The sequence below is a fragment of the Barbus barbus genome, assembly GCF_936440315.1.
Source record: "Barbus barbus genome assembly, chromosome: 34".
Classification (NCBI taxonomy): Eukaryota; Metazoa; Chordata; class Actinopteri; order Cypriniformes; family Cyprinidae; genus Barbus; species Barbus barbus.
The window spans coordinates 27,319,070-27,334,660 of record NC_136762.1 but is presented as its reverse complement, the minus strand read 5'-3'; the positions used below and the strand labels follow the sequence as shown (position 1 = coordinate 27,334,660).

At 37.5% G+C, this 15,591-nt stretch overlaps 1 protein-coding gene across 6 annotated transcripts; it reads left to right on the top strand.

Moving 5' to 3' along the window:
• The first annotated feature begins 247 nt into the window (after positions 1 to 247).
• Positions 248 to 14,389, top strand: LOC306854605 (60S ribosomal export protein NMD3-like). 6 transcript variants are annotated; one of them, XR_013782856.1, is made up of 17 exons: positions 248 to 352; positions 897 to 942; positions 1,074 to 1,208; positions 1,989 to 2,085; positions 2,166 to 2,246; positions 2,328 to 2,456; positions 2,695 to 2,785; positions 2,888 to 2,966; positions 3,325 to 3,421; positions 4,488 to 4,605; positions 7,212 to 7,357; positions 8,404 to 8,516; positions 8,601 to 8,673; positions 10,242 to 10,348; positions 12,175 to 12,245; positions 13,599 to 13,839; positions 14,093 to 14,383. XR_013782856.1 is itself a non-coding variant. In XM_079392767.1 (17 exons), exons 2-16 carry the CDS (start codon positions 899 to 901, stop codon positions 13,733 to 13,735), a joined length of 1,518 nt encoding a protein of 505 aa, XP_079248893.1. In that variant the 5' UTR covers positions 248 to 352; positions 897 to 898; the 3' UTR covers positions 13,736 to 13,757; positions 14,093 to 14,383. The 6 variants fall into 6 exon arrangements, 4 of the variants coding, with proteins under 4 accessions (XP_079248893.1, XP_079248891.1, XP_079248892.1 ...); XM_079392767.1 differs by having other exon boundaries at positions 13,599 to 13,757; XR_013782857.1 differs by having other exon boundaries at positions 251 to 407; positions 14,093 to 14,382.
• Positions 14,390 to 15,591: the final 1,202 nt, after the last annotated feature.

Sequence of the window (15,591 nt, the reverse complement as noted above, 5' to 3'; positions counted from 1 at the left end):
TTCCTTCATATCTCTGCATCCCAAAGACCATTCCAGGCAGGATTAAATGACATTATCGGATAATTAGCATTGCTACTGCTTTACTCGGGTTGAATGTGAGCTCTATCGGTGCATCTAAGTGAGTTCACTACAACATGATTAAAATAAACACTCTGATGCAGGGGTGCCGGTATTACTCGCATTTACAGTCAGGCGCATGTCGGGTAGCTGCCGGGGTCTTGTCATTCCGACATCGCGTCGTGAGGTCATCAGCGGGCGTCGGTCTAGTCGCAGACACATGTGCTGTGTTCATGTGATGTTCTCCTGAGGTTATTGATCTACTTGAACTGGTTATCGCCGATTCTCCGACACAGTGAGTGTTGGTTTAGTGTTTCTATGCACTGACACTTAAACTGCGCTGAGGTCAGGTTAGTATCGTGCTACGGTGATGTGTCAGGCGGTAACACCCGCTGCATTCCCACAGGCATCCCTATATTCAGCAATAACGCTAGTAATATAAAGCACAAGCATCCAAGAATGCTTTCATTATTTTAAACTTAATTTATGACTGATCTCTTCAGGTCTTGGTTATTAAAATACAGCGCTGTCAGACGATTAATCGCATTTTTGTTTTCATATATGTGTGTTTGTGCTGTGTATATTTATTATGCATATAAATACACACATATATTTCGAAAATATTTACATGTATACATTTATATGAATATAATCTGTATTATACATAAACATATTTAATATATAAACGTAACACATACGTCTTAAATACATACACGTGTGTGTTATATACCTAATAAACAGACACCGCACACACACATGTAGTATGCAAACACACTTATTTGGGATGCGATTAATCGTGTGATAGATAATGAGTTATTATCTTTGTTTTGTTGTTGTAGTCATGGAGTACATGCAAGCCCCGCCATCAAGCAGCCAAGGCCATATGTGAGTATTACAGTGTGATTTCTGAGAGTATTGTGATAGTGACAGCTTCTACGAGTGTTTTCAAACCTTCAGCTTTTGATGGAGATGTTTGGATCGTTTCTGAATCCTTCTGCTTTTCTCTGGGCTTGCAGTCTGTGCTGTATGTGTGGCATTCCCGTTCCTCCGAACCCAGCCAACATGTGCGTCTCCTGCTTGAGGAATAAAGTGGACATCTCAGAAGGCATTCCCAAACAAGTCACCATCCAGTTCTGCAGGCAGTGTGAACGGTACGGTCTGCTGCAGTCAGCTCGAGAACACAGGCTATGACCATGTCTGCTGACAATGGAGAGTGGAGCACAACTGAGAAACATCCCGAGAGAGTAACTCATAACTGATACATGGCTTATGAGGAGTATATAATGCCAGAATTCTCAGTTTTGGGGGGTGAACTATGCCTTTAAATCATAAAATGCAGACAAAAGCATCATACCACTCTTATTAACTACCTGTTGATGTTTATGTTCTCTTGTCAAGAACATGATGTGTCCCTGCAGCACAAAAGCAGTCATCAGTAACACAGGTATATTTGTAGCAATAGCCAACAATACATTGTATGGATCAAAATTATAAAAAAAATGTATGCCAAAAATCATTAGGATATTAAGTAAAAATCATGTATCATGAAGATATTTAGTAAATTTCCTACTGTAAATATATCAAAACTTCATTTTTGATTAGTAATATGCATTGCTAAGAACTTCATTTGAACAAATTTAAAGGAGATTTTCTCAATATTTAGATTTTTTTGCACCCTCAGATTCCAGATTTTCAGATATTGTTCTATCCTAACAAACCATACATCAATGGAAAGATGATTTATTCAGCTTTCAGAATATTGCACTGCTCTAAAGCATGTCAGCACCTTTTTTAGAGCTGAAATAAAGGACTAGAATATGGATATAGAAAAAGATGATAGTACAGATCCCCGAAACACAGAGCGAAAGATCTCCCTCTGTTGTTTAAGTGTGCAGTCACGTCTAGATAAGTGTTTTCCTGTGTTTCTGTAGGTACCTGCAGCCTCCGGGCACGTGGGTCCAGTGCGCTCTGGAGTCCAGGGAGCTTCTGGCTCTGTGTCTTAAGAAACTCAAGGCCTCCATGGCAAAGGTTGGTAACTCACAGAACCACCAGCACATCGCCTGCAGCTGATGCTGAGTTCACAGCGTCTTTCTTTTATTACCATCAAGGTGAGACTTATCGATGCTGGCTTCTTATGGACGGAGCCCCACTCTAAAAGAATCAAGATGAAGCTGACCATCCAGAAAGAGGTACTGCAGCTGATTTCTAGACTGAGACGACTCCAGATTTGCAGTCAGAGCTGTGTTTCAGTGAGACTGATGTGTCTGTAGGTCATGAATGGAGCCATTCTGCAGCAGGTGTTCGTGGTGGAGTTTGTCATTCATCCTCAGATGTGTGAGGATTGCCATCGGGTGGAGGCCAAAGACTTCTGGAAAGCAGTCGTGCAAGTCCGACAGAAGGTACACGCAGGAGACACATGCCTAGAGCAGAGCGCTGGTCTAATATTTAAGACGCACTGAATTAAATGCATGGCAAGAGCTAACATTATTTGTCATTTATTGTACCATTGACCTACTTCTGCTGAACCCTATTGCTTTCAGACAGCATCATTCACATTTATCTTCTGTGTTTATTATTGAAAGTATTACTGTTTCTCTGTGCCGTCAGCATTGTATTATGGGCTTTTTCTTTCTTCAGACTGTCCACAAAAAGACCTTTTACTACCTGGAGCAGCTGATTTTGAAGCACAAGCTGCATCAGAACACCGTGCGCATCAAAGAGATTCATGGTATATTTCCCATCATCCTCCTCCTCTGATGCTGTGTTATAGTCATAGCCTGCCCATCTATATTGTTCTTGCTTTGTAATGTGAATGTCTGTGTGTCTTCAGAGGGCATTGATTTTTACTACGCCTCTAAGCAGCACGCTCAGAAGATGGTGGACTTCTTGCAGTGCACAGTTCCCTGCAGGTCTGAAAATCATATTCAATAAATGTTCAGCATGTCTTATGAAACAAAACGTTAATTTTGTCTGTGCACCTGTTCTGTTGGATTGAACACAAAAGAAAAGTTTTCAGTTTATAAGCACTGAAATGTAATCATAAGCAATTTTACATGCGTTCACTCATATGTTGAGTTTGAATTCACACAAATGATATTCCAAACATACCATACTTTGCTAAATGTAAGCTTTGCTTTGTTTAGTTCAGTGTATCATTGAAGGGAAGCATTAAGGGATATGAGAGAGAGCTGATGGCTTGTATCTAATCCAGTCCCTTGAGTTTTTATGTTGCATCTATTAAACTAATAGTGAATGTTGTTTGTACAGGTCGAAGACGTCTCAGCGGTTGATCTCTCATGATATTCACTCCAATACCTACAACTACAAAAGCACCTTCTCAATGGAGATCGTTCCTGTGTGTAAGGTAAACATCATTTATTCATTCTGAATAAACCTGGAATGATTTGCACTACATTTCTCGTGTGCGTTCATGCTGGGTGAATGCTTTTCATTCACCGTTTTACTGCTTCTCTGTTGATGTATGTAGTAGGGCTGTCAATTTTTTTAATTTCAAATATTCATCGAATTTAAAATAATCCACATTCGAATGCAAAAACGTTTAATTCTAATTTTAGGAGTGCGTCAGGCAGCGTTATCAGTGGCACACGAGATGTGATGAAGATGTAGGTGTTGTTTCATTTGAATGTTTTTCACAGCTAATCCAGCTGAAGACACTGGATACGGTGCTGCTGCGTTCTTCATTCAATATATTGCAGTAAAAGAGAACATCGATGCAGAGAAGATGCTGTTTACATCAGAACTGTTCACACTGAACTCATATTTATAGCATTTTCTAGAGGGACATCTATCAGCGTTGCACTCGTGTCTCACACAAGAGAGCCGCATGTTTAGAAAACCATCTAAAATTAATGTAAGCTCAACTTTTAAAAACATGTCTCCAGACTTTATGGTGTTTTCCCATCCCACTGCATCTCATGTGTTTAAATGAAGAAAGTACTCTTGGTGATTGGCTTTCGGTCCTTTGTATTAAACTCTACATACATGATGCTGTTGTGTTTCTAATTGTTTAAGCAAATTAATTATATGGTTTATAAACATAATTTTAAACATGCATTTTTTTCAAAGATAGTCGTGCTATTTTATTGCTTTGAAGAAACGGTCATTAGTAATATTTTATTTATTTGCGCCCTCTTGTGGCCTCAGGAGAAGACAAAAGCTCCCCCCCCCCAACTGAAATGATGCTTTTTAAATGTTTAGTTTTTCAGCTACTTTGACAGCCCTGTTATGTTGTACCATCAAGATTGAAGAGCAGTATAATCATTAGCATTAAAGAGCGGGATGTCTTATTCTGTCCTGTATATTCAGCTCTGCTCACACACTCATGGATTGATTTCACATGTAATGCATAGCTTTAGAAAATAAAAATCCCATATGTCTTGTTTTTTTTATCTGTCCTCGCTGTCTTGCAGGATAACGTGGTGTGTCTGTCTCCACGTCTCGCCCAGAGTCTGGGAAACATGGGTCAGGTGTGTGTCTGCATCCGGGTCACCAGCTCTATACACCTGATCGACCCCAACACCCTGCAGAGTGAGTTACTGCACACTTACACTAACTCAACACGGCTCCAGACTCGCTCTTCCTACTGGACGCTCTGTTGCCACTGACCTTCTCAGTTGGTCACATTTAAAGTGAAAAAATTAAAAAGAGCCTCCATAGTGTAACATGAGGTAAACAGCAAAGATAACAAGCTTTTCAAAACGAAAACAAAAGGAAAAGTACAACTAAACATGCTGTCGTTGATGGTGCTTGCATGGTTTTTTTCCACAAGAATACCAGCATGTTCGCCACCTCTGGTTTAAGAAGCGGTCTTTTACTTTACTTATGGTGTGAAAACCATAATAATATGCCGATATGCCTTGCTGATAAGAGGGCTATCTCACATGTGCTCAGAGTGTGATAGTAATAAGATCACCTCATCAGTGTGCTCAGGCTCCCCCGGGTCCTAATGCCCATCCGGCACAGATTTTTATTTACTTTACCTACTTCTACTATAATAAAAGTAAAATGCTCAAATATCATTAAGATACTTGTTTCTGAATTAATAAAGTGGTATCGATGTCATAAATTCACAAGTCTGTTTTGATTTAAAGGTCAGAAGCTATAGCTTACTTGAATAAAAAATCACAAACATGACAATGAATAATTTGATATATATAGATTTATTCAGTATATGCATAGGTGGAAGTCCCAGGGGGACAGGACCCCCCTATCTGAAGGCTGTCCCCCCCTAAAAATATGATTAAAACCACGCCGTGTATTGTAAATAACAATGTTTTATACTTTAAATAATTGTGTCAGTAGTAAAACAACACAAACGGGGCAAAAAATGAGTTTTAAGTTTAGAAACATTGAGTCTTCCCTTCCCTTGCCTCCTAGTGCTTTGGTCCATATGCCTGCTTTCCTCTTTTACTTCACCTACACACACACACACACACACACCTGCACACACACACCTACACACACACACGTCCGGTGAGAGAGAACAAAGTCAATAGTTGTGGAACTCCAGTAAGTAAGGCTGTCAAGGCTATTTTTTTCACCTAAACATCGGATGAAGTGATCTTTTTCTCTTTAATACAGATGTTGTCAATGTATTTTTCAATGAGTCGCTATGTTAGCAACAATAACGTTTCCTGCTTGACAGAAAAAGCAATCTAAACGAACGCAATTTTAACTTATTATTATTAACAATTATGCCGATATGTCTCGCCGATAAGAGGAATACATGAACTCACATGCGCTCAGGGTTTGCTAGTGATTAGATCACGTCAGCAGTGTGGCTCAAAGATTTGCCTGAATGGTGATTGGTGGTTTAGATCGCTGCATTTAATCTGTGAAAGCATGTACAGAATGAAGTTTGATGTATGATAGAGTAAACAGTAATAGCACGTGCAGCGGCAGCCTCCCCCGGGTCCTAATGCCCGCTCAGCAAGAGTTTTATTTCCGTAGGGGGTGCTGTTGGCCTACTTCTATTAAAATGAAAGCAAAATACACATAGTATTTAGACTGTATTTCTGATTAAATAAAGCAGTAATTGATGGCATAAAATTATGAGTATGTTTTGATTGAACGGTCAGGAACTATAGCTTACATGGGGAAAAAAATCACCAAATGAGTTGAAGATTATCGCCATATCGGATTTCAAAAATCAAATATCGTGCATCCCTAATCGCAATATCATGATAGAAAAACTGTGTCCATACTATCGTGGTCACACGAAGATATGAAACAATCCGGGCAAAAAGTGTAGTTCTTAAACTATATTTATTTTGGGCCATTATTTGGGCACAGTATCTGTCAAATGAACTAATACTGAGAGCACAATATGGCTTAATCCCTTCATCAAGTCTGTTTTCACTGCAGCGATCAGCTCATGATCCGGTGTTTTCTGCGCCACAGAATGGATCCGTTCACACTGAATGAATGCAGTGATCTCGTTTATTACACATGCTGTGGGTTTAGCACGCATTTGGGAACGCAACGGCCACCAGTTATGCTTTATTATCATGGCAGATGATTACAGCATCACTAGATTTGTAGTGAGATGCTTTTTTGTTTGCCTTTTTTCACTGAAGCTGGAGTTTTCTTTCGAAATAAAATAGCCATTTCTGTCAAAATAAAAGCTGCAGTATGAATTGCTGACAGCTAGCGGTTTAAATGCAGTCCAAATTCAAAATATCTCTCTCAAGTGTAGAAATTAGGAAAGAAGTCTTGTAATTCCCCTGCTAGTGCAAATAAAAATCTAAATATTGTGAAAATACAAGCAATGCACATTACTCATTAAAAATTCAGTTTTGATATATTTATGGTAGGAAATTTACAAAATATCTTTATGGAACATGATCTTTACTTAATATCCTGATGATTTTTGGCATAAAAATCAATCATTTTGACACTTTGTTGGCTATTGCTACAAATATACCTGTGCTACTTAAGATTGGTTTTGTGCTCCAGGGACACATTTAGTCTGGCAAGATCAAATACATTAATATTGTCATATCCATTATCCTGCTTCTCCATTAACTTTTGCTGAAATATGTTTTTTTTTTAAACTGCTGCAAACATAAAGCCCAGGTCTTTAGAGGATGGGGTAGCATAGTGTTTGATTTATTGTAGCGTGTGTTTGATTTCAGTTGCTGAGGTGGATGGGAACACATACTGGCGTCACCCGTTCAGCAGTCTGTGCGGCCCGCGTCAGCTGGAGGAGTTCATGGTCATGGACGTCGACGTTATCAGAGATCAGAGGTTAGGAGCCGGCGCCGGTCTCATATCCAATAAGGTAAAACTCCTACATACTCCAATAAACAACAAGTGATGAGTACTGTTCCTACAGGGCTGCACGATAAAGGATAAAGAGTTCATCATGATTGTTTTGTTGCAAAATACAAATCAAAACAACGTCAACTCGCATGGTTTGCCTGCAGATTTAGTCACAGCTAACGACCCTGTGAAAGACTGTTGGGCAGAATATCTCAATAGAGACGGATAAACTTTAACTTAGCTATTGTTTACAGCTCATTTGTGCGTTTTCCGTATTGTTTAGATGGTTGCCAGGTTGGGAAGCTTAAGCAAACCATGTGGCAGAAAACGATCTATTTAAGAGAACAGCTCTAACGGGGATTTAAGCTCTTGATGTCTGGAAACCACAACCATGAAAGCCTGGGCCAAAATGGCAAACTAAAATGAAACGCTTTCAGGATAAATGAGCAGCGGGCAAATATTGCAGACAACTATGCTTAATACGTAAATCAAGAGAAGCAAAAATGATCACAGGTAATATATGATTTATCGTAGTCTTAGTGTTCCTCATTTATTCAAAGTCTAGTTATTGTATTCTGGTTGTGAAAACGAAACATGAGAAATGTTTTTGCACAACGTAATAGAAAATGATTTGTATTCTTTCTAGAGTCAAAGTGTTATTTTTAAATGGCAGTAACGGGTTAATTTTGTTCCAACCCAAAGACTTAACAGACTTCACAGTTCTTTAAATGATTAGTCTGCTAGACTTTGTTCATCATGTTCCCCGTAACCCAAACAGATGCAATTCATATGGATACATCTCCTTAAACGTTCCTGATCTAAGAGACCTTTCAGTATATAGAGGCACAGAAGGACTTGGGCTCATCCGAACACAGAACGATGTGCTTCAGTGTTACCGGAGCGCTTGGAGTCTCTCTGGATTGTCGTGAACACTGAATGTGTTTCGCAGCGCATCTGCCCTGCTCTGTTTCTCATGTACTACACACTCTTGCTCTAGCAGGACAAATGGATTTGGTGCATCATCTGATTGTACTTTTGCAAATGTGTGCGTGTCTGTGTTTGCAGCACATGTTGGCTGAGGTTTGGGTTCAGAAGACGTCAGAGATGGACTCCGGTCATCAGTATCACTGCAGGACGTTCCTGGGTCACCTGCTGAACATCGGAGATCTGGTGCTGGGGTCAGTTCACACGCCTCACTTCAGTGATTTCATGCAGAAGACATGGAAATATGTTGATTGTAACATGCTTCTTTTTTACCTCAGTTTTGATTTTGCCAATGCCAACATCAATGATGAGTTCCTCAATAAGATGAACCCTCACCATCTTCCTGATGTGGTAAGACTCATCACTACAACTCATATGCATGTAATGATGTGCAGGGCCTGTGCAAATACAGTGGCCCCAAAAAGTGTTTAGACACTCAAACAATTCTGCATGCCGTTGGATTAGATACAAATATAATATGGAAAAAGGAGCACTGCATAAGCTTTTCTAAACTCACTTTCAGAGGCAGTTCTGCAGTGCTTTTTGTAATCAATTTTTAATGTGTTTAAATGGAAATGTTTTTATGCGTTTAATTTTTAATGCCTGCTACTGTTTAAAAGTTTGGGGTCAGAAATGATTATTCTGAAGCAGCAAGGATGTATTTCATTGATCAATAGTGACAGTAAAGACATTTAAATGGTTGCCAAAAAATCTGTTTCAAATGTTCTGTTGTATGCATCAATAAATAGAAGACTAAATAAAATATAGAAGACTAGAGTAACGATGCTGAAAATTCAGCTCTGCCATCACAGGGAAAAAATGCAATGTTACAATAGAAAACTACCTATTTTAAAAAATCTTATCGACCCCAAACATTTTAATGATAGTGAGTTATAAAAAAAATATAAAAATATTTTTTAATTTGATATGTGAACATAACATTTACATGATGGCAGAATTTGGCAGAACTACACTTTTATTGAAAGTGACTTACATTGCATTTTAGGGCTGTCAAAATGGCTGAAAGAAATTCAATGTTAATTAAATATTTGAATTATATTTGAATGTAACGGGCATAATTTCCGTTAGGGGGGAAAAACGCCACAAGAGAGTGCATCGAGCAAAATATTACTAATGACCGTTTCTTCAAAGCAATAAAATAGCACGACTATCTTTGAAAAAAGTGCGTAATATTTAAAATAATGTTTATAAACCAAATATAATTAATAAAGTTGCTTAAACAATTAGAAACACAACAGCATCATGTATGTAGAGTTTAATACAAAGGACCGAAAGCCAATCACCAAGAGTACTTTCTTCATTTAAACACATGAGATGCAGTGGGATGGGAAACCACCATAAAGTCTGGAGACATGTTTTTAAAAGTTGACCTTACATTAATTTTAGATGGTTTTCTAAACATGCGGCTCTCTTGTGTGAGACACGAGTGCAACGCTGATAGATGTCCCTCTAGAAAATGCTATAAATATGAGTTCAGTGTGAACAGTTCTGATGTAAACAGCATCTTCTCTGCATCGATGTTCTCTTTTACTGCAATATATTGAATGAAGAACGCAGCAGCACCGTATCCAGTGTCTTCAGCTGGATTATCTGTGAAAAACATTCAAATGAAACAACACCTACATCTTCATCACATCTCGTGTGCCACTGATAACGCTGCCTGACACACTCCTAAAATTAGAATGAAACGTTTTTGCATTCAAATGTGGATTTTTATTTTAAATTCAACCATATTCAAAATTCGGAAAAAAAATTGACAGCCCTACTGTATTCAAGATACAAATCAATTCTTGTTTTTTCTGGAAATCAAACCTATGACTGTGGCATTGCTAGCTACAGGAATATGTTGAAGTTTAATAATGATGTTAATAATAATAACACGTGCTGCTTCTGTTCAGGTGCTGATAAAGAAGAGTTATGACCGCATGAAGCGGGTGAAGAGCCGAGCGTGGAAGCTGAGGGAGCTGGAGCGAGAGAGAGACGCCACAGACACTGATGATGAGAGGTGAGGAGATCTGAGAGCTCACGTTTACCCCTCAAATTCATATTATTATAATGCAAAACAATTAATAAATCAGAGCTGTATTTGTTGAATGCTAATCTGAAAAAATAAAATACAAAAAGCTTTTTTTAACCACAACAGATAAAAATTGCAATTTAATTGGAATTATTGAGAAAAATGACTATTATAAAACCATAAGAACTTGGAAGTATTACAGTAATGAGAACGAGACTTCTACATTAATGATGATTTATGGCTTGTCATAAAAGAATGGTCTGATGTAAAGAGCTGTAATGGTCCTAAAAATAAGCTTTATTCAAGTTTTTTCTTCCTTCATGATTTCGGGGTGAAATATGACAGACATGCTTACATGATAAATAACTAAATATATAATAAAATACATAACTACATAATGCTATTATTGTTAGAAATGGCAACAATATAAAATAGAAATAAATACATTTATACATTTAAAATTTTAATTAAACAATAAATAAACACTAATATCCTGTCCAGAGGAGAACTGCCCCCGACTGAGCCTGGTTTCTCCCAAGGTTTCCTCCATTCTGTCTCAGAGGGAGTTCTGGATCCTTGCCGCTGTCGCCTCTGGCTTAAAAGCGCTATATAAATAAAGCTGACTTGACTTTACATGAAATTGACTGTTCAGATATAGTGTGGATAAACGTATGAAGAATAAGGATCAAAATGCCTTTGAATGTCTACAGCATTAGTTTTCTCCATTTTTGGTGATAATCGCATACTTTTGTTTAGTGATGTTTCTGTCACGAGCTGATACTACAATTGTAAATGTGTTGCAATACCATTTTTCTGCTGTACTGGCAGTACAGAAACCATGCTAACTTTATTAAAGACCTTATTTTACAAAATTATATATCATGGTAGTGACACCAAACGTACAATTTTGTGTATCTGACAGATGCAGCATTTTCACTGTATCACGTCTAACTCTGCAAGAGATGAAAACATATATTTATCATTTCACTTTTTTACCTGCGAAACACTTGCCGGATGCGCTTAAATCCACAGGAAGACTGCTTCCCTGTCATGTAGCCAGACATCAATAATCAGACTTGACATGTTACGGTAGGGCTGGGCAATAAGCAATATCATATCAAGATTGCAATCAATTTTGTCGATAATGATGATATGCTCTGGACATGTTTACTCTATATCAAATATAACGATCACACCACACAAATAAAGGCCACAGCACTTTAATCCTAAAACACAGAATGGAAACACAGAATTTAGGTAAAAACAAATGTACTGAGGCCCTAAACTCATGAAATGGTAATGTTTCTCCTGTATCTGGAGTAAATATGACACACTCATTGCCAGCTTGAGTTAAAAACAAGAACGTGCATGTAAACGTTGTCCGTGTTAGTTCATGTTTGCTAATGCATTAACACATACTGACAAATGAGACCTTGCTAGCATTTAAGAGTAAAACATCACCGCGCCTGTCTGAATAACTTCAGTAGCTTTAATAAGATGACAGACTTGAAGCTCTCTTTGTGTTGCTTTGTTTTTCATTTTATTACTGGCTCTTGTCTTTATGAATATTAACCTAAAATGCCATGCAGCCTTAAATTATTATTAGCTTTAATATTTTAATCAAATACTTGTTCAATAGAATAAAGGAGTGTTGAAAGCAAATGAGCTTTTCCTGTGGTATTGGAACAGATTACTGAAATTCTATTTATGTACTTTTAGCATAAGACAACTTTAATTAAAATTAAAACGTCAATCATTATCCTTTCTGATTTAGCTTTTGTTGCCTGTTTGATGATGCCAATTTTTTCTTGTAGACAATACAATGAGTTCCTGGAGGACCTGGAGGAAGATGAGATGCTGAGGAAGAACGTCAACATCTTCAGAGGTAAAGAAACACCACCACTGATAATTAATATTCCCACTGTACTCATACCAGAGTTTAGGGGTGTGATGTATATCATCTGCGATAGCATCGTAATTGCTGTTTTAATGATGTGTGGTTAGACATTATCAAGTATCTTGCAAAAATCATTCAAAACACCCCTGCAGAGCGCATGCATACATTATGTGATGAAGTCTAGACTAGTGAGCATTTACAGAGTGTTCTTTCACTGCATGATTCAGTCTATTACAATACATTTATAATGATCACAAATTCAAGACATGGGGGCATAATGGGTATATATTTATACCACTTCATATAGTTAATCAGTTTCACACCAAGAGTGACGTTTTTCTCCAAAGATTACCATCATTACAAATGTGATATAGATTTTTTTACAACAGTTCGATAAACAAGAAGTTAATTAAGAAACTTGCGTTTTAGGCTCCATATGTATCCTACTGTTTTTGCTCTTATTTCGACAACAAAAATAATCCCAAACACAGCCACAGCCCTGTTTTGAGTCTCTGAGCAACATGACGGTGATTCGTTCCTGAATGAATCAACCGTTTAAATGATTCGGTTCAATGGCAATGACTCACTTATTAACAGTGACTTGCTGCCACCTACTGGCCGTTTTAAATTCACATTTAAAGTATCTTGTGTTGAAGTTCAAATATCAGTATTCAACATTTTATGTTTAATATATCAAAACATTGTTTATGCATGTGTAATGGGTTATTCATTCATGTTTTGCAGTGTGTAAATCCATCTAAATGCCTCTTCAGATGCAGCTTCTGTGTTTCCTCTGCTTTGCAAAGATCAATTTAGTTGATACTGATTTAATTTGCTTGGTAACAGCCCAAATGACTCATTCTAATTCACTGATTAAATGTAAGAATTTGACTCAAAATATAATGGACACTTAAAAAAAAAAAGGCTTTATAAAGGTAAAAATGCCCTTAAAATATAAAAATCAATTTAAACTTATTGGAAAAGATTAATTTCTATCAGAGTGAACTGCCCAGCACAGAATATGAAGAATACTTCAGGAGTCAGCTGTCCACAGTATAGTCCTTAAAATATCAGCAGAATAACACACTCAGCAGAATATCGTCTAATTATCGTTATCGATAAAATCCCAGAAGATATTTAGAGATTATTTTTTGTCAGTATCGCACACCCCTACCATTATTTATACTGTGCACATTATTCACATCTTGTTCTTATCTGTGTGTAGTTGTTGTCTCTGTGCACTGGAAGCTTGTGACACTAAAACAAATCCCTTGCATGTGCAGACATACTTGGCAGTAAAGCTCGTTCTGATTCTGACTTCTGAATCATTTCCCTGTACAGATGCTTCAAAGATCCCAGTGGAAAGTGACACGGATGACGACGGCGCTCCCAGGATCTCTCTGGCGGAGATGTTGGAGGATCTGAGCCTGAGTGACGCCACCGGTGGAGAAGGAGCCGATATGATGACTGATGAATGAACCGCAGCACAGATCAGAGCAGGTGTCAGACGTTTGTGAAGGAGAAAACTAGCCAGACACACCTGATTCATTCTCATGTTCATTGCTCATTTCCTAATATGCTGGTGCGGTAATGCAGTACTATAATAAATTAAAGATTTAAACCCTGTCACTATATGACGGGTGTTTGAAAAATAAGAGGGGTGGTTGACCCACAGATGAAATGCTGTCATTTACTCATCCTCATATGATTAAAAACCTAATGACTTCCTTTATTCTGCCGAACAGAAAATAAGATTGTTTTAATTCATTTGAATTTGAATTCATTACAGTGGCAGTACATAGTGAATGACTTGGGTTGAATTTTGTAAATTTTAGTGCAGACTTCTGGATCATGCCTTCATTTGGAAGCGTAGTCTGTTGGTCACCCACTGGAACAAGGACAGCATGGATCTCATCATATACAGACTCACTAGTCTGCTTCAGAAGTGACAGGATTGGGTCAGATCTGGACATAGTTCCCACGACTCTGCTGCTGCTTGGTAGGGGTGTAAGAGGCATTCATTGGGCCAACAACAGTCCCAATGGTGTGGTTTTAAAGCTTTCTTGAATATTCTGCCTCTTGTGTGTGCAACAGTGTACAACACTTCTATAAAAATTGAAAAGATTAACTTTTGTTTTGACGTTCTCTTGATTCACCATTAGTCATCAACAATGGCTGCTGCACTTTTTATCCTCACGTCTTGATCCAAAATTAGTTCCAAAAATAGGCGTGGATGCCTTCAGCAGCTGTATTGAATGTAGTCAATTTTCATGACCTCTATGAAAGTTTCATTGTCCATTTAGGAAATGTATTTTTCCCCACTAGTCAAATTTAAACTCTAATTTAAACAAATTTAAATGCTAATATTCAACCAAAAAACACAACACGTTTAATAGTGATTCAGTGTATCAGAACTTGATTGGTTTAATGCTTTGTTTTAATAGCATATCTCATAAGGGCTATGCCAACCTTGCCTATAACAGTTACAGGATAGGAACATAGTTGAGTAAGACAGATTACAGATTTTCTTTTATTTTGCTTATTTTAGTGCCAATACACCAACACAACAAAATCACTAGAAAATGACACTTTTAAAATAAAAATTGTTAATGAAGAATCAATAAGGTTGAAGTACCTTATCATATCAGTCGAAAAAAAATCGAAACCATAAAGGGTTAACTTGTATTTGTGTACAATCAATAAATACAAAATAATATGCTTTTGAAAAATCCACTTTCAGCCATCTTGGTTTCCTTTTACTTTTTTTTCTTTCGCCTTAAGTGAAGCATAGTTAGTGTAAGCCTATTTATTTGAATACTATAAATACTATATACTGTTAATTATATAAATATAATCATATATAAAATATTATTCTGTTTTTCTCCATTCATAGAAGCGATACAGGTGAGTGATGTGACGATGTGTGAAAACTCATTCTGTTGTGGCGTTAAGCACTTTTCCATGTCAAAGACCATTTTTCTAAATATGAACATTGGCATGGATTTTAGTGTGCTAAAACAAAACATTCCCTTTTTAGGGTGTTGTCCTGCTGATGTCTCTAGTCGAGTCAAGTCAGCTTTATTTATACAGCGCTCTTAACAATACAGATTGTGTCAAAGCACTTAACAGTATGAAGCTGGAGGATAGAGTGTCAGTAATGTATAAAAATAAGATTAAACACTCAATTTTCAGTTAAAGGCATTTCATTATTGAGTTCAGAGATGTCATTGTCTAGATCAGTTTAGTTTAAATAGTATCTGCTAAATCAAATTGACAATAATCGCTAGAAATTAAGTGTCCCCAGCTGAGCAGCCAGAGGCGACAGCGGCAAGGA